General features: G+C 39.6%; 1 protein-coding gene across 4 annotated transcripts in view; it reads right to left on the bottom strand.

Annotated features, from left to right (window-relative positions):
• The window catches only part of LOC126237047 (ATP-binding cassette sub-family A member 7-like), a 607,922-nt gene that overhangs the window by 294,464 nt on the left and 286,556 nt on the right, over positions 1 to 26,902 (bottom strand). For all 4 annotated transcript variants that reach the window (XR_007545025.1, XR_007545024.1, XR_007545023.1 and 1 more), the window contains exon 23: positions 10,496 to 10,581. Coding sequence is in view for 1 of the 4 variants with exons in the window: in XM_049946811.1 (XP_049802768.1) it covers positions 10,496 to 10,581 (86 nt within the window). In the remaining 3 variants the exon portion in view is untranslated. The remainder of the gene's footprint in view (positions 1 to 10,495; positions 10,582 to 26,902) is intronic.

Below are 26,902 nucleotides of genomic sequence, written 5' to 3'. Positions count from 1 at the left end.
CTGAGGACCACAACAACAACAACATTAAAAAATGAAAGCAGAAATGTTAAATTAAACAATTATTATTTTAGAAGTTCTTCCAATCCATATCTTCCTATATGTGGTATATGCATTTCTGAGTGAATTTTTTATCTGTTTTTGCTATTTTATATTTCTAGTTTTTACTGAGTTTATTGAAGGCAATATTGGCCTGATATATTCAGCGATGCCCTTTGGCTACACTGTCTAAAGGATCCTTCTAAGAAATACCAAATTGAGATATTTGCTCTTTCAGTATTTGATGTGTTTATACATGCTTTTAGGTTATCCAAGTCTGCACAATGTGATCACAATTCTTAAATATATGTATTTGCTCTCTGTTTTCTATGTAGATAACATGTTGTTGTTGTTGTTGTGGTCTTCAGTCACATGTCTGCTTGTGTCTGTGTATGTGCGGATGGATATGGGTGTGTGTGCGAGTGTATACCTGTCCTTTTTTCCCCATAAGGTAAGTCTTTCTGCTCCCGGGATTGGAATGACTCCTTACCCTCTCCTTTAAAACCCACATCCTTTCGTCTTTCCCCCTCCTTCCCTCTTTCCTGATGAAGCAACCGTTGGTTGCGAAAGCTTGAATTTTGTGTGTATCTTTGTGTTTGTTTGTTTGTGTGTCTTATCGACCTGCCAGCGCTTTCGTTTGGTAAGTCACATCATCTTTGTTTTTAGATATATTTTTCCCACGTGGAATGTTTCCCTTGTCGCCAGCAAAACATAATTACGAAGACAAATGTAGAATGAATTCAGCGAAAATTGAGCAAAGTCTACTCAAGCACCGCGATTTTCAAACATTTCCCAAGTACAAGAAGTCCATTCATCCAATTGTATTTATATGCACATTCAGGAATGTCTTACCCAGATACTGGTCTGAATTAGAGATGGGCAAAACTGTTCTTTTCAGAGATTGGATCAGAACTGTTCACTCCCTGAAATGAATTAGCTCTTTTTCATGACTCACCACTCATTTACAATAGAAAATAAATGGCAGGCACATTGCCCTTTAAACTTGGTTTATTCCAGTACTATACCTGTATTTTGATCTTATTTGATCCTATTTTGAAGTAACACAGATAATGAGTAAGAATTTTGTATTGTTTATTGAAATTTCCACGATATGACAAAGTTTTTGATTATTGATTTATTTTGCACTATCGTGGTTTTTTGGGTGATCGGAAAATGTTGTAACTTGAGATTTACATTAACAATATATTTGGCTATAATGTATTAAAATTTCATTAACCTCATACAAATACATCGCAAGCCATATATTTTTAAAGTGAACGTTTCCTTCCGAAGACGCCTAAAATCGCAAAATCCGTACCAGAATAAGAAAAAAAAATATAAATTTGACTGTAAAACGAAAGTGCTGCATATAGCCTTACGCAGAATAAAACAAGGAAAATATTGGTGTATCACATTTTGCGATACGTTTATCGGTTCGCTCGTAATTAAAGCGTAAATTCGAGTGTCCATAATAAAAATCCTATGGTAAGAGGAGTCATCAGGAACCTAATCTAATCAGTTTAAACAAATAAAAATAAAATAAAAACGATTGATGTATACATAACATAATAATGTAATATACATAGCGGTATTACTACGAAGAACAATATCCAGTGGGGACGAACTCCGATGCAGAGGCGCTGAGTCGAGCAGGTCGAGCCGCGAGCTGTATTACTGCATGAGCTGAGACCGCAGAGACCAGAGTGACACCTGAGTCGCTTTGCTCAACGCTCTGGCTAGAGTCGAGACGGTGGGGTGAGCGTTGAGCGGGCGAGTTTCGAGGGTGGGGGGAGCGGTGAACTCACCCGCTCCGAGACAAATCGTCCGTTCCCTTGCGAGCAGGTTTTTGCAAGTAGTTCCTATGTTATCTGCTAGGTGGCTCTCTGTCCTGTTGCTCGCATCAACTGCCCAGAGGGCAGGACGTGCGACTGAAACGATCGCCGACAGAGTGCGATGCGAAGTTAAGCTACGCCAGACACTGCACACGGCAGACGACGCACAGAGACGGCACGGCATATGTGAAACACAAAATCCAATGGGGCACTGCACAATGCAGGCAGCCAAGGTAGAAGCAGGGCAGAGGCCGGCGCTGGCTGTTTTGTGTGGCGTGCACTGTGCTCTGACCAGCAGAGGCGCTGCTGATCTGCTCCGTCTCTCTCTCTCTCTCTCTCTCTCTCTCTCTCTCTGCCGTGGGAAACGTTTGGAGCTACCGTTCTTTTTTTCTGAATCACTGATTGTTCACTCCTTTGAAAGATTCAACTCTGTGAATTAGTTCAAGAGCGGATCCCCCATCTCTAGTCTGAATATCAAAAAATTCAGTTCGTGACATCACACATCACCAGTAACGTGGCACTATGGGCCAACGAAACTGCCGAACTATGTAATACGCTCACTGAATTCGAGAAAGCTTTCCTTGCAAAATGTGGGTCCACAGGAATCCAAGTACGTTTGTACAAAGAAGTTTATACCCTGGAACTGTAAAATCTGAAAAAAGGGAGTTTGCACAAGTATTTTGAATGATACATTGCAAAAACAAGATACCGGTCTGAGCCTATCTCACACAAAGAAGTACTACGCAGATTAAAGACAAAATTACCGATCAACCATAGGGAGAAGTTAATAAATGTACCAGATGAATATCCTGAGGACTTCCTTTCGGTGATCGACTCCTTAGACCTAATCCAAGAAGACACAAAGTCCTACCAAGCATTCGCATATAACTGTGACAATTGTCACAGTGTTGATAACCTGAGCAGTAATGAACAGAGTAAACATAATCAGCACAGAAAAGGTTGATATGACAAAACAAACGTGCCTGGTAACAATAATAATTCAAATCATGCTTCGAATGACGCGACTACAGGTTACGTAGCCAGTAAATGGAATTATGGTGACAGTAACTAGGGAAATGGTACAAATCATAAGCGCAAGTTCGGAGATGGAAATAATTACCATGACAATCACCACAATAAAAAGGCGGAATGGAAATCACTGGAGCAAGCACAACCAGCAACCAATTTTATGATTTGGTAACCACACGCCAAAAATAATGCAAGCTGTGCCCATCTTTCAATCCACGAACAGTCAAAATCATATTGACAGTAGTCGTTCTATGCGAGGTCGGAGAACAATCTGGTCAACAGCAACAGTCCAATTAGAGCCAACTGTTCTGAATGGCCTTCCAAGCACAGTCAGATTTATAAGTGGAGGCAATCCCACAATCAACCTGAAAGCACTACATTACGATGACAATGGGGACATCAGGGACAAATTATTAGAAGAAGCTAACATCTGTAAATATGACGATGAATACATGGCGCAGCTGCAATTATGGTCACTATTAATGGTGGTGGTGTGGAAGCAATCACTGATACTGCTGCCACTACAAGTGTCATAAATCATACCTTGTTCGACCAAATTAATCGCATAAACAGATTACCTAAATTGCCCGGGCAAAATTGCAGTGTGTCTGGCGCATTAGGCACTGCCACCCAGATAGTTAAGCAACAGGTGCAGGCTGAACTCTACGTAGAAGATGCGCAACCTACGTGCCACTTCTTACTAATTAAAAATTTATCAGTTCCTTGCATCCTGGGATGGGATTTTCTACGTGGTAGAAATGCAAAGATTGACCTACCTGCAGGAAAATGCGTGGTTACAGACAAACGCAAAGGAATTGCACTACAGTTAATTATGACTCCAAATGCACATAACACATACTGTCATAATGTTATTGTTAAATTGGTAAGCCCAAGAATAATCCACATTTCTAAGGATTTTGACATGTCAGATTTCTGCACTTGGAAGATAATAATGCTGCAGTAACTTGTTTTCGCAATGTATTGTTCAAAATACTTGCGCAAGCTCCTTTTTTTTGGACTGTACAGTTCCAGGGTATAAATTTCTTTGGGCAAATGTTCTTGGATTCCTGTGGACCAATATTTTGCAAGGAAAGCTTTCTCAAATTCAGTGAGCGTATTACATAGTTCGGCAGTTTCGCTGGCCCATAGTGCCACGTCACTGGTGGTGTGTGACATCACGAACTGAATTTTTTGATATTCAGACCAGGATCTGGGTAAGACATTCCTGAATGCGCATATAAATACAATTGGATGAATGGACTTCTTGTACTTGGGAAATGTTTGAAAATCGCGATGCTTGAGTAGACTTTGCTCAATTTTCGCTGAATTCATTCTACATTTGTCTTCGTAATTATGTTTTGCTGGCGACAAGTCGGGCGTTTGGAAAGTTCTATCATTCCCAAATGTCGTCTTTCGTGCATTTTCCTCGTTTGGCTGTTGCATAGGAAAATTCATTTCCGTTCTGCTGTCCGTCGAAACGGCTTTCTCCAAATTTCAAATGCGAGTGTTCATTTCCTGCCTCCACATAGGAACTTCTTCATTTGGATCTTTTTCTTTGTCTCGTGCATTGTGCTGAATTCACTTGTACGGCAGAACATATTTCTTCCCACACGCACTGCACAGCATTATCGATGGCAACATTAATTCTTGCGTCAAGTTCCGTATTTTTAGTGGTTATCCAATTGGATATTCCAATATTTGTCTTTTGTGAGATTCTAGTTCTTCATCCAAAATCTCTTGGTTATTTATTTTGAGGATCGTAACGGAAGATGTTAAGCCTTCCACACCCGACTTTACTGCGGAATGCAAAGTTTTTAGGTTTTCAACATCACTGTCCAGTTTATTGGCTAGGCCCAATATTGGTGCATATGCTTGCTTCATATTCATTAGCTTGGACCTGATATTGGCTAATTCAGTTTTTGTTTCATTTTTTAATTCTTTATCTCTTTGTTCCTGTTTCTTTTCCCATGTTCGCGATTGCGTAAAGCTTCCGTCTCTTTTTCCCGCTGATCGCATTCGCGGTCGCGTAATTCCAACTTTTTAAGGAAGGTAGCAAGCAGGCCAAGGGCATACTGTCTTCCATCATCCCATTAAATTGATCCATACCCACTGCAGTTTCAGTAATTGCAGTGGCCAGACGACGATTTTCGTTATTTTTTGCGATCTCCGAATTTAAGTCTGGGGTTTGATTTTCTAACTCATTTGCAGTGAAATCTATGAGTGATTCATTTTCGAAATCTTATGGTGAAGCGATGGTTTCAATTGGTAAATTCTCTTTTTTACCGACTTTCACCATAATATGAAATTTCGAAAAATTGGGAAAAATTCGTCATACGAATGTTAATATTTAACAGTAACACACATATATAAATAACAATAAATAATGTTAATACAATAAATAATTTTCCTGACTATGATGTTCTTTTATCATTGTGTGGCCAAATCAGCCATTTTGTGTTCTCTATCTTCACACACAAAACAATCTTACGTCGCATCAATTGCAGCAAAAGTATCAATCTACCTATCGGGACCAAACACAGAAGATAGGGCTCGCAAATCTCATTGTAAATTACATCAGTATTTGCTAATAAACCTGGAATCACAAAGAATTTTGTGTTTAATGTGGAGGTTGCCCCACACGAAACTTTTTGTAGGACATCATATGCTGTGCTGTGGAGTAAAAAGGAAGCTATTTATTGAAAATACCGTTCAGTAACAAAGTTATGGGACTATGCAACCAAATAGATTAAAAAAATTATTATGTATGATCAAACGTTAGTAGACAAAGTGCTACTTACCCACTTGAAGTAATGACTTTTACTTAAGGAGTACAAGTATTTTTATGTGAACAACCTTACCATATATGTGACCTGTATACAGATTTCATGATATATGTTTAACAAATGTAAATTTTTTTCTTTCAGTATTTAGCTTATAAGTTTTTCCTTCTGAATTAGTTAAGTAGATAACTTCATTCAGTAATCAAGGATAATTTTTCAAAGAGAACTTTTTCAAACGTTATTTATTACTTCAATGGGTACTGATGAAGTTTTGATGCAACGAGCTCTTAAGCCTCAGTTACACAAATAAACGACATTAAGATTTCTTTGGACTTTGTTCCAGGCTTCCCTTCACTTAAAAATGTTTTCTGGTGTCTGTACTATTATCAGATAGTTATAGTTTTTATGACATTTCACGCCATTTTGCCACAAATTATGCCAAAACATTACCAGTTCTACAGTACTGCATGAATGGTTTCACACATATTTTGCATGAACTGTGTTTTGTGTAACACTCAACGAGGAAGACGCACCATCTTATCATTGAGCACCGTTTTGTGTTGCATTCAATTGGTCACCACACATGTCTGCTACTCTCACTCAAACAAACATAACGACACAGTAAAGCACTCAGGACACAGCATGAGAGAGAAATGCATGCACAGAAATGTGATAGCAACTGATTGGTGCACCAAAGTCGAGACTTCCAGGATTTTCTGTGATGAGCAGTTCTCCTCTTCAATAATGAGGGCTATTCTGTGTCAGTCTTATAAATATTTTTTGGATCAGTTTATTTTGCCCATACTATATGGTATATAATGACAGATCAGTGTTCACCATATGTTAGAGACACTGAGCAATAGGTAGGCATGCAGAAAATATTTAAAATCCATTATCTCTCTCACAAATTATTTGTTTTCGTCTTCCTGCCATTCTCTTTCTCTACATACTTTTTTCTTTCTATTTCCCATTTACTCATTCACTCTGAAGAGGAACTTTGATATATGCATAACTTGCCAACTTGTCAACAATTCTGTCTGCTGCTCAACTCCTTTTCTGTTTGCTGGGTAGTGATATGTTTGATTTCCAGCTCAGTCAGCTGACAACTTTAATTTCTGTTTAATATTTTCATTACATGCAAGCGTCATTTAATAATTAAACAGACAAATAACTGCACAGCACAAGAGGTTTATTAAATCAATACAACTTTTTGCCAATTTTTCTATGTAATACCCAAAATTTCTATCCACTTATCCTATCTTCTTATGAGTCTTCTTTTCTCTTCAGGGCATACTTCTTTAATTTGATCTCAAAGCCAGTTTTGTACCTTTTTTTACCTCTTTGTTGCCACTGAACTTTATGCCATGCAAAGCTTCCTACATTAGACCAAACAAACAAAAATCTGGAGCATCAAGGCCAGAGCTCAAAGGGAGATGAAGCAGAAGCTTTCAAACAACTGTGTTGTATGAGGTCGAGCATTGTTTTGAAGGAACAGCATGCCTTTCTTCTGCCATCCTGGATATTTCCTCTTCAGTGCCGACTTTACTTTTTTCTCAACCATGCCCAAGCAGTATAGTTTATAGATATTGTGTCATTTATCCAAAAAAATCTCAGAAAATCAGATCATGGGCACTCCAAATGATGGTTAATATGACCTTACTAGCTGGTGGTTACATTTTGTATTCCTTATGGACCAGCAATTCATGGTGTTTCCACTGCATGCTTTGATGCTTGAATTCTGGCTCAAAATGCTGTATACAAATTTCACAATGGCTTAAAATAATGTCAAAAATGTGACACCTTCAGCACATAATGATTTTTGAGCTCAGTGTAAACGTGAAGTCTCTGTTCCTTGTGGTGACCTGAAAGCTCTCTGAGAACCCACTTTGTACAAGTCTTACAGTAGCTTAGGTTATTTTGAAAAATGGAATGAGTTGTGCCAATACTTACTCAACATTTTTCAGCAGTTTGTTCCACTGCAATTCAACAATCTTTTTGGATAAGTGAATCATTATGAGCTTTCTACAATGAGGTCGATACTGTACCAGGCACCTGGAATCATGCTTCTTGGTTAAACTTTTGTGATCATTTTTAAACTTTTACACCCACATATAAAACCAACACAGTTCATGCAACTAATGCTGCATTGTTTGTTTCATCCAAGAGAATATTTCTGATGGTTATACAGTTTCCAAAAGTAAAAATTGGATCGTAGGTTTCTGTTCTCCAAAACGTACTTTCTTCTGGCACACATACCATTGTAAGTAAGACCTTAGTTGGTATGGTTCTGTAAATATTAATAAAAAAAAAGACTAACATTCACAGTAAGGTCGCCAACTAACACTTACATAAGTTCCAATTACGTGTATTAGGCCTTGCCCTTACTACGTATGTTTGTCCCTTTAGTTACTGAATGACCCTAGTATTATAATGCTCTCATGCTATCACTGTTATTTAAGTCTTTATTACTACAATATTTTTTTGTGATTTTCCCTACACTTGTCGAAATGTCTCATTTAATTTAAGATGTTTAAGACATTTACAATAAATGAGAAGAAGGCAAAAGATGTCCTACAAACTATCTACTTCTATACTCTGCAAGCCACTGTGAAATGTGTGGCAAAGGGTACATCCCATTGTACCAGTTATTAGAGTTTCTTCCTGTACCATTCACATTTGAAGTGCAGAAAGAATGATTGTTTAAATGCCTCTGTGTGTGCTGTAATTAATCTAATCTTGTCCTCACAATTCCTAGGGTTGCAGTATATCTTTTTAAGTAGTCTTTCCCAGGACTGATTACATCTATCTTCAAGAGGCTGCCAGTTCAGTTTTTTCAGCATCTCCATAACAAACTCACACAGGTCAAACAAATCTGTGACTATTCATGCTTCTCTGTATACATTCAATACCTCCTGCTAGTCCTATTTGGTACAGTCCCACACACTTGAGCAATATTCCACAATGACTTGCATGAGTGATTTGTACGCAGTCCCTTTGTAGACTGATCAAATCATTTCATATGCCAACAAAGCTTTATACCCAGGTATTTGTATGAGTTGGCCAATTTCAACTATGATTTATTGATATTATAGGATGCTATCTTTTTTCATTTTATGAAGTGCACATTTTTACAATTATGGACATTTAAAGCACATAGCCAACGTTCACACCAGTTTGAAATTTTATAAAGATCTGACTGAATATTTATGCAACTTCATTCAGACAGTACTTCATTACAGATGCATCATCTGTAAAAAGTCTGAGGTTACTATTAACATTGTCCACAAGGGCACTAATAATACAATGTGAACAGCAAGGGCCCAAACACTCTTTCCTGGGGCACACCCAAAGTTACTTCTACATCTGAAAATGACTCTCCATCCTAGATAACATGCTGCTTCCTCCCTACCAAAAATATCCTCAGTCAGAAGTAAAAATTGATACCCCATATGATCGTACTTTTGACAATAAGCATAGTTGTGGTACTGAGTCAAACGCTTTTTTAAAATCAAGAAATATTGTATCTACCTGAGTGCCTTGATTAAAAGTTTTCAGTGTGTCATGACAGAAAAGTGTGAGGGGTTTCATGTGATCAGTGTTTATGGAAGACATGCTGGTTATCAAGGAGGGGGTCATCCTCTTCCAGATACCTCATTCTGTTTGAGCTCAGAAAGTGTTCTAAGATTCTACACAAAATTGATACCAAGGATATTGGACACAGTAGTTCTGTGGATCATTTCTAACACCCTTCTTATAAACAGATGTGACCTGTGCTTTCTTCAAACTACTGGGCATGGTTTTTGGTTCCAGGCCTTACGATACATTATAGTTCAAAGAGGTGCTAACTCAGACATAAAGTCAGTATAGAACCTGACAGGAATTCCATTGGTCCCTGGGGCTTTGCTTAGTTTTAACAGTTTCAGATGTTTCCCAACACAACTGACACTAACACTTGTTTCATATTTACAGTGGTACGAGGATTAAATTGGAGCAATTCTCCTGTGTTTCCTTTGTAAAGGAACATCTTAAAACAAAGTTAAGCATTTCTGCCCTTGCTTTACTATGCTCAGTTCCAGTTCCTGCCTCATTCGTCAGTTACTGGACACTATCTTAGGTGCCTCTAACAGCCATTACATTTGACCAAAATTTCTTTAGGTTTTGTGAAAGATTCTTTCATAATATTCTGCTATAGTGTTCATTGAAGGCCTCGCTTCATCAAAGAACGTGATGTAAAAATGAATCCATGACAAAATCAGAGAAGTAAGCTTTTAACATCTGCAAAGTAAAGTTACTAAATTCATTCAAGACTACAGAATTCTTTTGAAGAAAAGGACTGCAAGTAAAGTTTTATTTGCAACACATTTTCCCATGGTAATTTTTTATGCTATAGTATACTGAAAAACTACATAAAAGTTCTGCTTCAGTTACTCATCGTCAATATAGTTCACATTACCATCCTAGTCAGTACACCACAATAATGGAGGTAGTGTGGTTACAAACAGGTGTCATCATTATCTTTCTATTGCTGTAGCTGTATGAAGGTATGTAAACAAAGAGCTGAATAAATCAGAAGATAGGATCAACCACAGAACATACGAAATGAACAATAACTACAAATTTGACAGAGAAGACCATGTGATAGACATGTTAAGATAAATGTGCACACAACACAGAATAGCAAGCAATGATCAAGCTGCCAGAAGGAAAGTCACCTATGTAGTGTTACGATCAATATGATACACGGCAAAAATATGTAGGGCACATAACAAGTGCGATCATGTACACAAAACAAAGAGAACACTTTTAAGTTAATGTTACCTGTTTTGTATTTAACAAGCACTTCCCAGATTGCTCTCCTCGAATATGGATCCACACCAGCTGTTGGTTCGTCGAGTATAACTGTCCTGTACATGCAAAGAAACATTTTATTTTATTTTTACTTTCAAATAGTCCCTGTAACCTTATTGCATCCAAATGCAAGAATAGTTAACAGTAACTCCAGTTTATGTGCTCCCATGAAGACAAGTTATTTAACTCATTATAACAACTGTAAATTTTAAATTCATGTATTAATGTGTGTCTGTTCTAAGCTTTCTACTGGAAGTCTCACTTTCCTTTTGATATGAATTTGAAAAAAATAAGGAAAGTTTCTAAATAACATTGTAGACATTAATTTTGTTTATATTTTTAGCACAAAAACAGGGATAATTTTGTTTAATTAGTTTTCATTGCAAATTAACTAAGTTGGTACAGTAAAACTTACTCAGAACAGAATCTCATGGGACTACAATAATTTTCCAAATTGGACAAGTTTCCGCAGGACACAAAACAAACAAGGCTACATAAAGCTTCTCAAGTAGCAGGCACACCCCAAAGCATACCATTATAAATGTTGGATGGCTTTACTCCTGTACAGTTAATGCTGACATACTGCATATTGTACAATATATCACTAGGCTGTTACACCAACTGATACATAACACAGCATGTCTTTATTTTTTTCTGTAACTTTAAATTAATTTATTGTTGTACATATACAGGGTGGAGAAAAATTGTGTCTCAACATTTTAATCCTGAATAGCTGATGCCAGTAGGAACTAATGTTGTGTAGGTCAACAACGCACCATTTTTGAACTACAGAAACTTGGTGCCACACACTCCGATTGGCCATGGGATTGCCCTGTTGGCGGTCATCAGTTGACAGGCAGTGCTATGGTTGTCAGTTCATACACACAAACGTCCCTCACCCCATCACTACCCCAAGGTGGTAGGCACACATGTCAAAAGTCTTGCTATGTGTCTCCACCTCATGTCAGAGGCATTCACGTGTAAGCTTTGCTTCGGAGCATACACAAGTCACCTGCAATTTAGTCATACAGTAAGCATGGCAGCACAGTATTCATTTGAAGAACAATGAGATATTGGTTTTTGTTTATGGACTAGCTGACGGTAACGTGCATGAAGCTCGACGGTTGTACGAGGAACAGTACCTAACAAGATGCCACCCACACCCACAAACTGTTACAGCAATTCACTGGCGACTAAGTGAAACAGGCTCGTTAGCGGGACATCACGGTGATGGTGGAAGACCACAAACACGATGGGATGCTGCATTTGAAGTGACTGTTCTCGAGGAAGCACCTACGACAAGTTCTTGAGTGGTTGGACATGATATGAGGATCCCTCCTTGGTTAGTCTGGTAGGTTTTGAGGCATGACGGCCACCATCCATTTAGTTTCCACCTTGTCTAAGTCCTAAATCCTGTGGTGGACTACGAACGCATGCTCGGGTTTTGCTGGTTGTTTCTGCGACATGTTGAACGAGATCCCGACTTTCCCGCCATTATGTTGTTTACCAATGAGTGCACCCTCCATTGGGATGGCCTTTACAACACTTTAAATGTTCATTACTGGGGAAGGGGAAATCCTCATGTCACATATGTCCGTGGACACCAAGAACGATTTTCACTTAACGCTTGGGCAGGCATTGTTAGTGACCATCTGACTGGGCTGGGTCGACTACCTCCTCAACTTACCAGGGCAAACTACCTTCACTTTCTGTAAGAAACTCTACCCGGCCTGCTGGAAGGTGTTCCCATGGACATACAGCTATGCATGTGGTTGCAGCACTATACGACGTTACCAAGCGTGTGTCACATCAGAGGGACACCAGTTTGAGCATCTGCTTTAAGTAAATAATGTCCTTGCTACAAAAAGGGCCCTTTTCACCAAATATCAAGGAAGTAAACTTGTTTGAATATTTTATTCAAAATTGTTTCTTTTTCAAACAATTTTTTCCACTTTATAATAGTTCCAATAGTTGGGAGAATTTGTGTGTGCTGCAAACTGCATAATATTGTTTATGAATGCAATAGCTTCTTCAAGTGTGTTGATTTTTTTAGACACATCATTTTCTCCTCTTTTCTTGTGTTGTTTCCTCCTCATAATCTTCTGTGTTACAGATTTCTGTTAGATCTGTTGCTGAAGTAAAAGAGGAATGAGCTGGCTAAAAGTCATCACTTAGAATATAGTCATCTGGACTACAAGAAATGTTTTTGGGCTTGAATTAATTCAGCAATTTCTGCTGCATTTTCTTGAGCTTCTATGAGTATGGAAGCATCTCGTTCATCACCTCCAAACCCTGTTTTATTGAAGCATTTAGTGAAAGGTAAAGGCTTTATTTCCATTACTGCAAAACCAGTCCAGTGTACTGGATCCAGGACAAAAAACTAACTGTGCAAGAGAAAATGCACATTCAGCTTCTTCAACACAAAGAATAAGAGACGGCATCAATAATCACCGATAATGGGACTAGAAATATGAAGACCACTGGTCCATTGGTTGTGTGTAGCTGATTGAATCTTGCAGGAACCAAGCCAATTTCACATTTGATAACTTGAATTTCTGATGGCAGGTAGCACTGTTTAGTAAAACAAGAACTTGGTGGTGTCCTTTCTTCATTTTAGCATTCAAAGCACCCAATGACTCCTCCATAAAAACACTCACCATCCAAGCCATTTTATTGTTTCGCCTTGTGATTGGAAGCTTATTGAAACAACAGGGTTTTGCCACCTTCCCAATCATCACTGGCTTATCCATTTCACCTAACATGTTTCCACACAGCAGTATATTGAGTCTTTCCTTGGATATTTATCCACTTATGCACTTTTCACCCTGAGTTGCTTGAGATTTTGAAGGAAGTGTGTAATAAAATAGACCCACCTCATTGGCACTGATAATGTCTTTCTCGTCATTATTCGCAATTAAGTTGTGCAGTATTGCCATCCACTCTGTTGCTGCGTTTTTGTGCACATTCTTAGCTTCCCCACACACTTAATTGCACAAGATGTTATGCCTAGGTCTGGAATGCCTTAAACTCCACATTCCCAAGCCCTTTAGTGACTTTCAGAGCTTCCCTGTGCAACACAGGTCCAGAGAGAGATAATGTTTTGGCCCACACACTTACAAACCCTTCCCACATTATCTTGTTGAGGTCTTCACTCTCCGTCTTCTTTGCCTTTCTTTTCATTTGCCCCTTCCTTTTCATCCATTCATCCCATATCTTATCCTTATTTGTTAAGTTTCATAAATTTGTATTTTATCACATCTGAAATGCAGCATTATTTCCTACACAGAGCATTTGTCCTTCTCACTCATGTTGATTACCTTAATCTTAGTATGTTTTAGCAGCACATACTTTTTGTTCGACATTGTGTTGTCACTAATTGAGGAGCTACTTGATGGAGAAGAAGTAGTGGCTCTGGTCTTTTAAACTAACGTACAGCTGGAAGAGCAGTGTGCTGACCACATACGCATCCACATCCACATCTAGTGATGCCTGTGGGTGAAGGATGACATGGCGGCCAATCGGTACTGTTGGGCCTTCATGGCCTGTTTGAGCAGAGTTTTAGTTTTTCTTTCTTTATCGTGTTGTCTCTTAAAAGTCCTACAAGTCAGCTGAGATTGTCAAGAAATAATGCAGGTAGTGCATAGCTTTGGAGTACTTTACCTTACCTGGTAAAACATTATTTAATGGAACAACAGTCACCTCTTTCAAATAACAGCATTGTCAAGGTTGTACAGTCTTTGTGTAAAAAGTAGCATCCTTGTGTAAACATGAATAACTACGGTATACAGTAATGCATTAGTACTATATAAGCTTTTTTCCATATTATACAATAAATTATCAATTGGGTTTAAAATTTTCATTCAATTTCCACTTTAGGCACATTCTGGTTTATGCAAAGAAATTAGTATATAAAAGTGTATTGAATGCATTGGGGCTGAAATATTTGTATGGTTTGGCCAGATTTCCAAGTTGTACACATTCAGCTTTGATTAAGTTCTACTGTATTACTTGTTTATTACCTAGTCAAGTTCATGGAAGATAGTTTAAGTCATAAGTGTTTTGGTTCAACGGTCTGAACATGTCCTTGTTTGTTTGCAGTTACTGGCACATGGGCCCAAATTTTCTAAATGTGTTTTCCCGTTTGCTCCATAAACTATTAAATTATTCTTGCCAAATTGCTGTTAAATACAATGAACATAAAGTTTTGATCTCCTGTAAGATTGTTACCTTTGGGTTTCGCTTTGCAGTGGTGGTTGTTTTCTCCAACGGGGTGGCGTGGGCATTGGGGAAGTAAATGAGACCCACCAGTGGTTATGCGGAATATCAAATAGAGATAGACAGATAGTGCAAGAAGAGGGGAAGACTATTGCTCTTTAGGCTGAATTCGATAAAGGTAGAAAAAAATTTGGATTGTTACAGATAGAGAGGTGGGAAGTGGAACAGAAAACAGAGGAAACTGACATAGTACAGTTTCAGGCAGATTTGTGTTAACTGCTGTAGAAATAGGTTTGATCTGCTAACTTCAATTAGAAAGAGTGTAGCCTCTGACATGTGTAAGTGTAGACACAGAACATTAAGCTTTCAATAAGAATCTGAAAAACAAAAATGTAGAAAAATCAGTAAAGACATAAAAGTTTTATTTTATAACCATAATGGAAATTCCTGGGTGGAGCAACATATAAAATACAGGAAAGGCAACAACAGGAGTGTGTGTTTGTGTGGCTGTGTGTACTTTTGCTAGAGAAAGTCTGACAACAGGTCAGTGAAACACTTCACGGATGGGTACTGTCCCAATGGTTACAGATTATAGTGTCCAAACTGTTGTGATAAAATAAAAAAAAATGTTTTTACATTCACTTTAAAGTGTTATTCCTTGGTATTTTTTGAAATATCATTGTTTTCCATATGTAGTTGTCCTGTGCAAACCTCTTCTTCTCTGAATAACTACTGCAACTTACATCCTTCAGAATCTGCTTACTGAATTCATTTCTTGGTCTCCCTCTACAATTTTAACACCGTACACTTTCCTCCAATACTAAGCATGTGATCCCTTCCAGTCTCAGAATGTGTCCTATCAACCATTACCTTTTTCTAGTCAGGTTGTGCCACAAATTTCTTTTCTCCCCAATTCTATTCAGTAACTCCTCATTAGTTACGTGATCTACCCATCTAATCTTCAGCATTCTTCTGTAGCACTACATTTTGAAAGCTTCAATTATGTTCTTGTCTAAACTGTTTACCACCCATGTTTTACTTCCTTATGTGGCTACACTCTATACAATATACTTTTAGAAAATATATCTAAAAAGAAAGATGATGAGACTTACCAAACAAAAGCGCTGGCAGGTCGATAGACACACAAAAAAACAAACACACACACAAAATTCTAGCTTTCGCAACCAACGGTTGCTTCGTCAGGAAAGAGGGAAGGAGAGGGAAAGATGAAAGGATGTGGGTTTTAAGGGAGAGGGTAAGGAGTCATTCCAATCCCGGGAGCGGAAAGACTTACCTTAGGGGGAAAAAAGGACAGGTATACACTCGCACACACACACATATCCATCCACACATACAGACACAAGCAGACATATTTAAAGACAAAGAGTTTGGGCAGAGATGTCAGTCGAGGTGGAAGAGTAGAGGCAAAGAAGTAGTTGAGAGACAGGTGAGGTATGAGTGGCGGCAACTTGAAATTAGCGGAGATTGAGGCCTGGCGGATAACGAGAAGAGAGGATATACTGAAGGGCAAGTTCCCATCTCCGGAGTTCGGATTGGTTGGTGTTAGTGGGAAGTATCCAGATAACCCGGACGGTGTAACACTGTGCCAAGATGTGCTGGCTGTGCACCAAGGCGTGTTTAGCCACAGGGTGATCCTCATTACCAACAAACACTGTCTGCCTGTGTCCATTCATGCGAATGGACAGTTTGTTGCTGGTCATTCCCACATAGAATGCATCACAGTGTAGGCAGGTCAGTTGGTAAATCACGTGGGTGCTTTCACACGTGGCTCTGCCTTTGATCGTGTACACCTTCCGGGTTACAGGACTGGAGTAGGTGGTGGTGGGAGGGTGCATGGGACAGGTTTTGCACCGGGGGCGGTTACAAGGATAGGAGCCAGAGGGTAGGGAAGGTGGTTTGGGGATTTCATAGGGATGAACTAACAGGTTACGAAGGTTAGGTGGACGGCGGAAAGACACTCTTGGCGGAGTGGGGAGGATTTCATGAAGGATGGATCTCATTTCAGGGCAGGATTTGAGGAAGTCGTATCCCTGCTGGAGAGCCACATTCAGAGTCTGGTCCAGTCCCGGAAAGTATCCTGTCACAAGTGGGGCACTTTTGTGGTTCTTCTGTGGGGGATTCTGGGTTTGAGGGGATGAGGAAGTGGCTCTGGTTATTTGCTTCTGTACCAGGCCGGGAGGGTAGTTGCGGGATGCGAAAGCTGTTGTCAGGTTGTTGGTGTAATGTTTCAGGGATTCCGGACTGGAGCAGATTCGTTTGCCACGAAGACCTAGGCTGTAGGGAAGAGACCGTTTGATGTGGAATGGGTGGCAGCTGTCATAATGGAGGTACTGTTGCTTGTTGGTGGGTTTGATGTGGACGGACGTGTGAAGTTGGCCATTGGACAGGTGGAGGTCAACGTCAAGGAAAGTGGCATGGGATTTGGAGTAGGACCAGGTGAATCTGATCTAAATCCCATGCCACTTTCCTTGACGTTGACCTCCACCTGTCCAATGGCCAACTTCACACGTCCGTCCACATCAAACCCACCAACAAGCAACAGTACCTCCATTATGACAGCTGCCACCCATTCCACATCAAACGGTCTCTTCCCTACAGCCTAGGTCTTCGTGGCAAACGAATCTGCTCCAGTCCGGAATCCCTGAAACATTACACCAACAACCTGACAACAGCTTTCGCATCCCGCAACTACCCTCCCGGCCTGGTACAGAAGCAAATAACCAGAGCCACTTCCTCATCCCCTCAAACCCAGAATCCCCCACAGAAGAACCACAAAAGTGCCCCACTTGTGACAGGATACTTTCCGGGACTGGACCAGACTCTGAATGTGGCTCTCCAGCAGGGATACGACTTCCTCAAATCCTGCCCTGAAATGAGATCCATCCTTCATGAAATCCTCCCCACTCCGCCAAGAGTGTCTTTCCGCCGTCCACCTAACCTTCGTAACCTGTTAGTTCATCCCTATGAAATCCCCAAACCACCTTCCCTACCCTCTGGCTCCTATCCTTGTAACTGCCCCCGGTGCAAAACCTGTCCCATGCACCCTCCCACCACCACCTACTCCAGTCCTGTAACCCGGAAGGTGTACACGATCAAAGGCAGAGCCACGTGTGAAAGCACCCACGTGATTTACCAACTGACCTGCCTACACTGTGATGCATTCTATGTGGGAATGACCAGCAACAAACTGTCCATTCGCATGAATGGACACAGGCAGACAGTGTTTGTTGGTAATGAGGATCACCCTGTGGCTAAACACGCCTTGGTGCACAGCCAGCACATCTTGGCACAGTGTTACACCGTCCGGGTTATCTGGATACTTCCCACCAACACCAACCAATCCGAACTCCGGAGATGGGAACTTGCCCTTCAGTATATCCTCTCTTCTCGTTATCCGCCAGGCCTCAATCTCCGCTAATTTCAAGTTGCCGCCACTCATACCTCACCTGTCTCTCAACTACTTCTTTGCCTCTACTCTTCCACCTCGACTGACATCTCTGCCCAAACTCTTTGTCTTTAAATATGTCTGCTTGTGTCTGTATGTGTGGAGGGATATGTGTGTGTGTGCGAGTGTATACCTGTCCTTTTTTCCCCCTAAGGTAAGTCTTTCCGCTCCCGGGATTGGAATGACTCCTTACCCTCTCCCTTAAAACCCACATCCTTTCATCTTTCCCTCTCCTTCCCTCTTTCCTGACGAAGCAACCGTTGGTTGCGAAAGCTAGAATTTTGTGTGTGTGTTTGTGTTTTTTTGTGTGTCTATCGACCTGCCAGCGCTTTTGTTTGGTAAGTCTCATCATCTTTCTTTTTAGATATATTTTTTCCACGTGGAATGTTTCCCTCTTTTATATTCATACTTTTAGAAAAGGTTTCCTAACACTTAAATCAATATTCAATGTTAACCAATTTCTCTTCTTCAAGAATGCTTTCCTTACCATTCCCAGTCTACATTTTATACCCTCTCTCAACCAGAAAAGGTTTTGGCCATCATCATTATTTTGCTCCCCAAGTAGCATAACTCATCTACTACTTTAAGTGTTCTCGTTTCCTACTGTAATTCCCTCAGCATCACCTAATTTGACTACATTCTATTACCCTTGTTTTGCTTTTGTTGTTGTTCATATTATATCCTCCTTTCAAGACACAAGTCATTCCATTCAACTGCTATTCCAAGTCCTTTGGTGTCTCTGACAGAATTTCAATGTCATAGGCAAACCTCAAAGTTTTCATTTCTTCCCCTGAACTTTAATTCCTATTCCTAATTTTTCTTTGGTTTCCTTACAGCTAGAACTCTGTCTCACTCCCTTCTCAACCACTGCTTCCCTTTCATGCCCCTTGACACTTAATAACTGCTGTCCCGTTTCAGTACAAGTTGTAAACAGCCTTGTGCTCCCTGCTACATTCAGAAATTCAAAGACACTATTCCATCAACATTCTCAAAAGTTTTCCCCAAGTCTACAAATGCTATAAATGTACGTTTGCCTATCTAAGATGAGTCGTAGGGTAAGTATGGCGACACACTTTCTTGCATTTCTCCAGAATCCAAACTGATCTCCCCTAAGGTCGGCTTCTACCAGTTCTTCCATTCTCCTATAAAGAATTCATGTTAGTATTTTGCAACCATGACTTATTGGTAGTATTCACAGCTGTCAGTACCTGCTTTCTTTGGAATTGGAATGATTACATTCTTCTTGAAATCTGAGGGTATATCAACTGTCTCATAAATCTTGCACACCAGATGGAAGAGTTTTGTCATGGATGGTTCTCTCAAAGCTGTTAGTAGTTCTGATGGAATGTCATCTGCTCCTGGAGCCTTGTTTCAATTTAGGTCTTTCAGTGCACTGTAAAATTCTTCTTGCAGTATCATATCATCTATCTCCTCTCCATCTACGTTCTCTCCCATTTCTATAACATTTCCTTCAAGTTTATCTCCCTTGTATGTATCCTCTACACACTCCCTCCACCATTCAGCTTTCCCTTCTTGGCTTAGGACTAGTTTTTCATCTCCATCCAGCTCTTGATATTCGCACATCTGCTTCTCTTTCCTCCAAAAGCCTTGTTAATTTTTCCGTAGGCCGTATCTATCTTTCCCCTAGCAAAATATGCTTCTAAATCCTTTTCCATATGAACTCTAAGACATTACAACCTGTAGCATTACCTTCGAAAGTAACAACTGAATAGAAGGCAGCATATGAAGAATGGCAAATTAACGACATGAAAGTAGCATGTCTGATAGCAAGTGCTCTAAGCAAACCAGTTACTGAACTTGGGCTGACATGCAAAAAAGTTAAGAAATGTGGAACAAACAATGTGCACAATTTAAACATAGCAGCATGCTAAACTTGAAAATTGAAATATTTTTTTTGGGGTCAAATATGATGAAACAGAAGATATTAGCACACACGTAGCAAAGCAGCCCCCCCATGAACCATGGACCCTGCCGTTGGTGGGGAGGCTTGCGTGCTTCAGCGATACAGATGGCCGTACCGTAGGTGCAACCACAACAGAGGGGTATCTGTTGAGAGGCCAGACAAACATGAGGTTCCTGAAGAGGGGCAGCAGCCTTTTCAGTAGTTGCAGGGGCAACAGTCTGGATGATTGACTGATCTGGCCTTGTAACATTAACCAAAACGGCCTTGCTGTGCTGGTACTGCGAACGGCTGAAAGCAAGGGGAAACTACAGCCGTAATTTTTCCCGAGGACATGCAGCTTTACTGTATGATTAAATGATGATGGCGTCCTCTTGGGTAAAATATTCCCATTTGGATCTCCGGGCGGGGACTACTCAAGAGGACGTCATTATCAGGAGAACGAAAACTGGCATTCTATGGATCGGAGCATGGAATGTCAGATCCCTTAATCGGGCAGGTAGGTTAGAAAATTTAAAAAGGTAAATGGATAGGTTAAAGTTAGATATAGTGGGAATTAGAGAAGTTCGGTGGCAGGAGGAACAAGACTTTCGGTCAGGTGATTACAGGGTTATAAATACAAAATCAAATAGGGGTAATGCAGGAGTAGGTTTAATAATGAATAAAAAAATAGGAGTGCGGGTTAGCTACTACAAACAGCATAGTGAACGCAACATTGTGGCCAAGATAGACACAAAGCCCATGCCTACTACAGTAGTACAAGTTTATATGCCAACTAGCTCTGCAGATGATGAAGAAATTGATGAAATGTATGACGAAATAAAAGAAATTATTCAGGTAGTGAAGGGAGACGAAAATTTAATAGTCATGGGTGACTGGAATTCGTGGTGGTGGTGGTGGTTAGTGTTTAACGTCCCGTCGACAACGAGGCCATTAGAGACGGAGCGCAAGCTCGGGTTAGGGAAGGATTGGAAAGGAAATCGGCCGTGCCCTTTCAAAGGAACCATCCCGGCATTTGCCTGAAACGATTTAGGGAAATCACGGAAAACCTAAATCAGGATGGCCGGAGACGGGATTGAACCGTCGTCCTCCCGAATGCGAGTCCAGTGTGCTAACCACTGCGCCACCTCGCTCGGTCTGGAATTCGTCAGTAGGAAAAGGGAGAGAAGGAAACATAGTAGGTGAATATGGATTGGGGGGAAGAAATGAAAGAGGAAGCCGCCTTGTAGAATTTTGCACAGAGCATAACTTAATCATAGCTAACACTTGGTTCAAGAATCATAAAAGAAGGTTGTATACCTGGAAGAATACTGGAGATACTAAAAGGTATCAGATAGATTATATAATGGTAAGACAGAGATTTAGGAACCAGGTTTTAAATTGTAAGACATTTCCAGGGGCAGATATGGATTCTGACCACAATCTCTTAGTTATGAACTGCAGATTGAAACTGAAGAAACTGCAAAAAGGTGGGAATTTAAGGAGATGGGACCTGGATAAACTGAAAGAACGAGAGGTTGTAGAGTGTTTCAGGGAGAGCATAAGGGAACAATTGACAGGAATGGGGGAAAGAAATACAGTAGAAGAAGAATGGGTAGCTCTGAGGGATGAAGTAGTGAAAGCAGCAGACGATCAAATAGGTAAAAAGACGAGGGCTAATAGAAATCCTTGGGTAACAGAAGAAACATTGAATTTAATTGATGAAAGGAGAAAATATAAAAATGCAGTAAATGAAGCAGGCAAAAAGGAATACAAACGTCTCAAAAATGAGATCGACAGGAAGTGCAAAATGGCTAAGCAGGGATGGCTAGAGGACAAATGTAAGGATGTAGAGGCTTGTCTCACTAGGGCTAAGATAGATACTGCCTACAGGAAAATTAAAGAGACCTTTGGAGAGAAGAGAACCACTTGTATGAATATCAAGAGCTCAGATGGCAACCCAGTCCTAAGCAAAGAAGGGAAGGCAGAAAGGTGAAAGGAGTATGTAGAGGGTTTCTACAAGGGCGATGTACTTGAGGACAATATTATGGAAATGGAAGAGGATGTAGATGAAGATGAAATGGGAGATACGATACTGCGTGAAGAGTTTGACAGAGCACTGAAAGACCTGAGTCGAAACAAGGCCCCGGGAGTAGACAACATTCCATTAGAACTACTGACGGCCTTGGGAGAGCCAGTCCTGACAAAACTCTACCATCTGGTCAGCAAGATGTATGAGACAGGTGAAATACCCTCAGACTTCAAGAAGAATATAATAATTCCAATCCCAAAGAAAGCAGGTGTTGACAGATGTGAAAACTACCGAGCTATCAGTTTAATAAGTCACAGCTGCAAAATACTAACGCGAATTCTTTACAGATGAATGGAAAAACTGGTAGAAGCCAACCTCGGGGAAGATCAGTTTGGATTCCGTAGAAATACTGGAACACGTGTGGCAATACTGACCTTACGACTTATCTTAGAAGAAAGATTAAGGAATGGCAAACCTACGTTTCTAGCATTTGTAGACTTAGAGAAAGCTTTTGACAATGTTGACTGGAATACTCTCTTTCACATTCTAAAGGTGGCAGGGGTAAAATACAGGGAGCGAAAGGCTATTTACAATTTGTACAGAAACCAGATGGCAGTTATAAGAGTCGAGGGGCATGAAAGGGAAGCAGTGGTTGGGAAGGGAGTGAGACAGGGTTGTAGCCTCTCCCCAATGTTATTCAATCTGTATATTGAGCAAGCAGTAAAGGAAACAAAAGAAAAATTCGGAGTAGGTATTAAAATTCATGGAGAAGAAGTAAAAACTTTGAGGTTCGCCGATGACATTGTAATTCTGTCAGAGACAGCAAAGGATTTGGAAGAGCAGTTGAACGGAATGGACAGTGTCTTGAAAGGAGGATATAAGATGAACATCAACAAAAGCAAAACGAGGATAATGGAATGTAGTCAAATTAAATTGGGTGATGCTGAGGGAATTAGATTAGGAAATGAGACACTTAAAGTAGTAAAGGAGTTTTGCTATTTAGGGAGTAAAATAACTGATGATGGTCGTAGTAGAGAGGATATAAAATGTAGACTGGCAATGGCAAGGAAATCATTTCTGAAGAAGAGAAATTCGTTAACATCGAGTATAGAGTTAAGTGTCAGGAAGTCGTTTCTGAAAGTATTTGTATGGAGTGTAGCCATGTATGGAAGTGAAACATGGACGATAACTAGTATGGACAAGAAGAGAATAGAAGCTTTTGAAATGTGGTGCTACAGAAGAATGCTGAAGATAAGATGGTTAGATCACGTAGCTAATGAGGAGGTATTGAATAGGATTGGGGAGAAGAGAAGTTTGTGGCACAACTTGACTAGAAGAAGGGATCGGTTGGTAGGACATGTTTTGAGGCATCAAGGGATCACAAATTAAGCATTGGAGGGCAACGTGGAGGGTAAAAATCGTAGAGGGAGACCAAGAGATGAATACACTAAGCAGATTCAGAAGGATGTAGGTTGCAGTAGGTACTGGGAGATGAAGAAGCTTGCACAGGATAGAGTAGCATGGAGAGCTGCATCAAACCAGTCTCAGGACTGAAGACCACAACAACAACAACAGCAAAGCAGCAAAACATTTTTGCAGCTCCAAATGATGAATTAAACAAACATGACTAGAAAACATCATCCAAAAGAATATTAAATAGTCGAATTTTTTCCACACAATAACTTTAAAGATCTCTGGGACACAATACCAGCAGAAAGCAATAGTATGAATTAACTTATTGTAAAACTTCATGTCATTACATTACATGAGCAAAATACAATAGACAGATCTGTATTTGACAAGAACTGTATTTGACATTTCTAATGCATGGAAAAAGATAATGCTGAAAGAGTGAGCAAACCAAAATTCCCATACTATAAATGTAAACAAATAGGTCATCAGTCAATGAAGTTTCCACTGAATGTTCTTGACTGTACTAGTGTGTGGCAAGAAGAGAAGATGAGCGGAAATGCTGTATTTACTTCATGCACCATAGGTTCATCAACTAGAAATTATATTGACATAAATAAATGGTATTGTGATAGTGGTGTTATGAAGCATATCACTCTGAATAAACAATAATTCATTCTGTACAGTGAACCTGGTGTTCCTGAAGTGGTATCATTAGGACAAGATATTAATATGCACATGTTAGGTCAAGGAACAGTTAATATTGAAATAAGATGAAACAATGAATGGTACAGTGCCAGAATGGAAAATGTTTTATATGTGCCCGATGAGAGTGCTCCTTTGTTCTCAGCCAGAGCAGCTGCACTTAACAGCTACATTATAAAGTCCAATTGTAAACGCATTAGGATTCGGAAAGAAGCCACCGATGACTTCGTCATGACAGGCAACATGGAAAATGAGCTGTATGTGTTAAATATACATGTTGTCAGACCACCAAAGAATAGTCAAGTGCACTTAGTGACATCTTGCGAAACATTATAAACATACCATGAAAGATTCGGTCATCGAAATAATGTGATTCAAACAATGAGCAAACCATTCCAAGGTACTGGTGAATTAATCCACACAGTTGTCAGTGGACCAATCAATATTTTAAAGATGATTTCAGTAAATTTTGTTGAATTTTCTTTCTGAAGCATAACAATAAAATGTATGACACGATTCAACAATTTTTAAATGAAGCTCAAAGCAAAGGACATGCTGTTAAACAATTTAGAAGTGATGGAGGCAAAGAATTTAATAACAACAGAGTTAAGGTATTGCTCAGAGATAAGGGAACACAATTACTTATTCCTCCACCTATATTTCTGAACAAAACAGTGTAGCCAAATGTGAAAATAAAACAATTCTTGAAGCTGCATATACGATGCTGAATGTAAGTTAACTACCAAGAGGATTGTGGGCAGTAATTTTAAAGCATATTGGAAGTTTTTGGTTCGAGATGAATTTTCTGTTGTACAACCAACCAGCAGGAAAAGTTTATCACCTCAGAATTTTTGCACAGGCTCCTATGTTCACAGAAACAAATATTTCTGCTCAAAGTATGATGACAAGGCTGTTTTTGGACAACTTGTTGGATTTAGAGTCTGGATTCCTACCAAAAAGAAACTGGTTATGATGTAAAATTTAAGCCAGAAATGTTTATAGTTTCTGTAGTGATCATATAAAATTTTACATTCCTTTGCAGTCTGCTTCCAGAGCAAATCAATGCAAAGAAAAATTTAACACACTTGACTCTGGAGTAAGTCAAGTATCAGATAACAATAACATAGAATTAACAGAATTCCTGAAAGCCAGAGCCTCTGAAACTTATAAGAACAGATGACAATGAAGAAAATGAGTGTGAGTAGAAAGTGATGACTTCTTGATGCTAACAAAAATTAGTGCTTGCTAACATATAGATCCAAAATGTTTTTCTGAAGTACTGCTGTCAAGTGAGATTGATGCAAGCTATTATTGAAAAAATAAAAGCACTTAAGAGAAACAATACTTGGGTGTCAGCTAGATGACCAACAAATGCCAAAGTATTGCAGAATTGCTAGATTCTACATTGAAAAGCTGCAGCTGATGGAAGCACTCACTTCAAAGCCCAATTAGTTGCTAACGGGTGTATTCAGCAAGCAGGAACTGATTATGAAAATGCATATAGTCCTATTGCATGTTATAACACCATTTGAGTTTTGCTAGTGATAGCTGCTGCAAAGAAATGAATCAACTACTTCATGATGAAGTGTATATGGAATAACCAGAAGGCTTCAAAGGTAATACTCTTCGAGTGTGTCTCCTGAAACAGAGAGCCTATGGAGTTCAACAAGCACCACCCTGCTGGAACAAATGTTTTATGGGAGTCACAAAGACATCAAGTTTTCACAACAGTTCTACAGATTGTACTTTGTTTGATTGCAAATACAATGAAAACAGACTTTATGTAGCAATGAATTTTGATGATGGTCTAATTGTTGGCAGTGATAAAGAAGAAATTACAGCTTTTCTGAACACTTTTTAATGTAAATCTGATATAACAACTGGGGTCATTGACAGTTTCCTTGGAATAAACATAAAGCAAAATGGAGACGGAACAATTACCGGAAGTCAAGGCAAATACACAAAACAAATATTGGACAGTTTCGAAGGGCAGAAACTGACATAATTTCAACTCCTGTTGGATATGAAGAGAATCATCAAGATGAAGCAGACTCTAGCAGTAAATAAAGTTGCTTGAGCTACGGAAAAAGCAACTACTGGGATGAAATCGAGTGAAACACATATTCTGGTATGACAGAGAATAAAATTTGAGAGTTTACAGTGAGGCTGATTTTGCTGCGTCAAGCAGAAAAGACTATCAACAAATCACAGTGTGGCAAAGTATTATTAACACAAATTATTTACAGAAGAATGGAAGAACTGACAGACATCAACCTTAGGGAAGATCATTTTTGATTATGGAGAAATGTAGGAACATGCGAGGAAATACTGACCATACAACTTGTCCTGGGAGATAGGTTAAGGAAAGGCAAACCTATATTCATAGCATTTGCAGATTTAGTGAAAGCTATTGATAATGTTGACCTTGAAATTCTGAAGGTAGCAGGTGTGAAATACAGAGAGCAAAAGGCTATTTACGACTCATACAGAAAGCAGATGACAGTTATAAGAGTCAAGGGACACGAAAGGGATGCAGTGGTTCAGAGGGGAATGAGACAAGGTTGTAGCCTATTGCTGATGTTATTCAATCTGTACATTGAGCAAGCAGTAAAGGTAACAAAAGAAAACTTTGGAGTAGGAGTTCAAATT

The sequence above is a fragment of the Schistocerca nitens genome, chromosome 2 (assembly GCF_023898315.1).
Source record: "Schistocerca nitens isolate TAMUIC-IGC-003100 chromosome 2, iqSchNite1.1, whole genome shotgun sequence".
Taxonomy (NCBI): Eukaryota; Metazoa; Arthropoda; class Insecta; order Orthoptera; family Acrididae; genus Schistocerca; species Schistocerca nitens.
The sequence above is the reverse complement of the archived record's forward strand: the minus strand, read 5'-3'. Positions and strand labels throughout refer to the sequence as shown.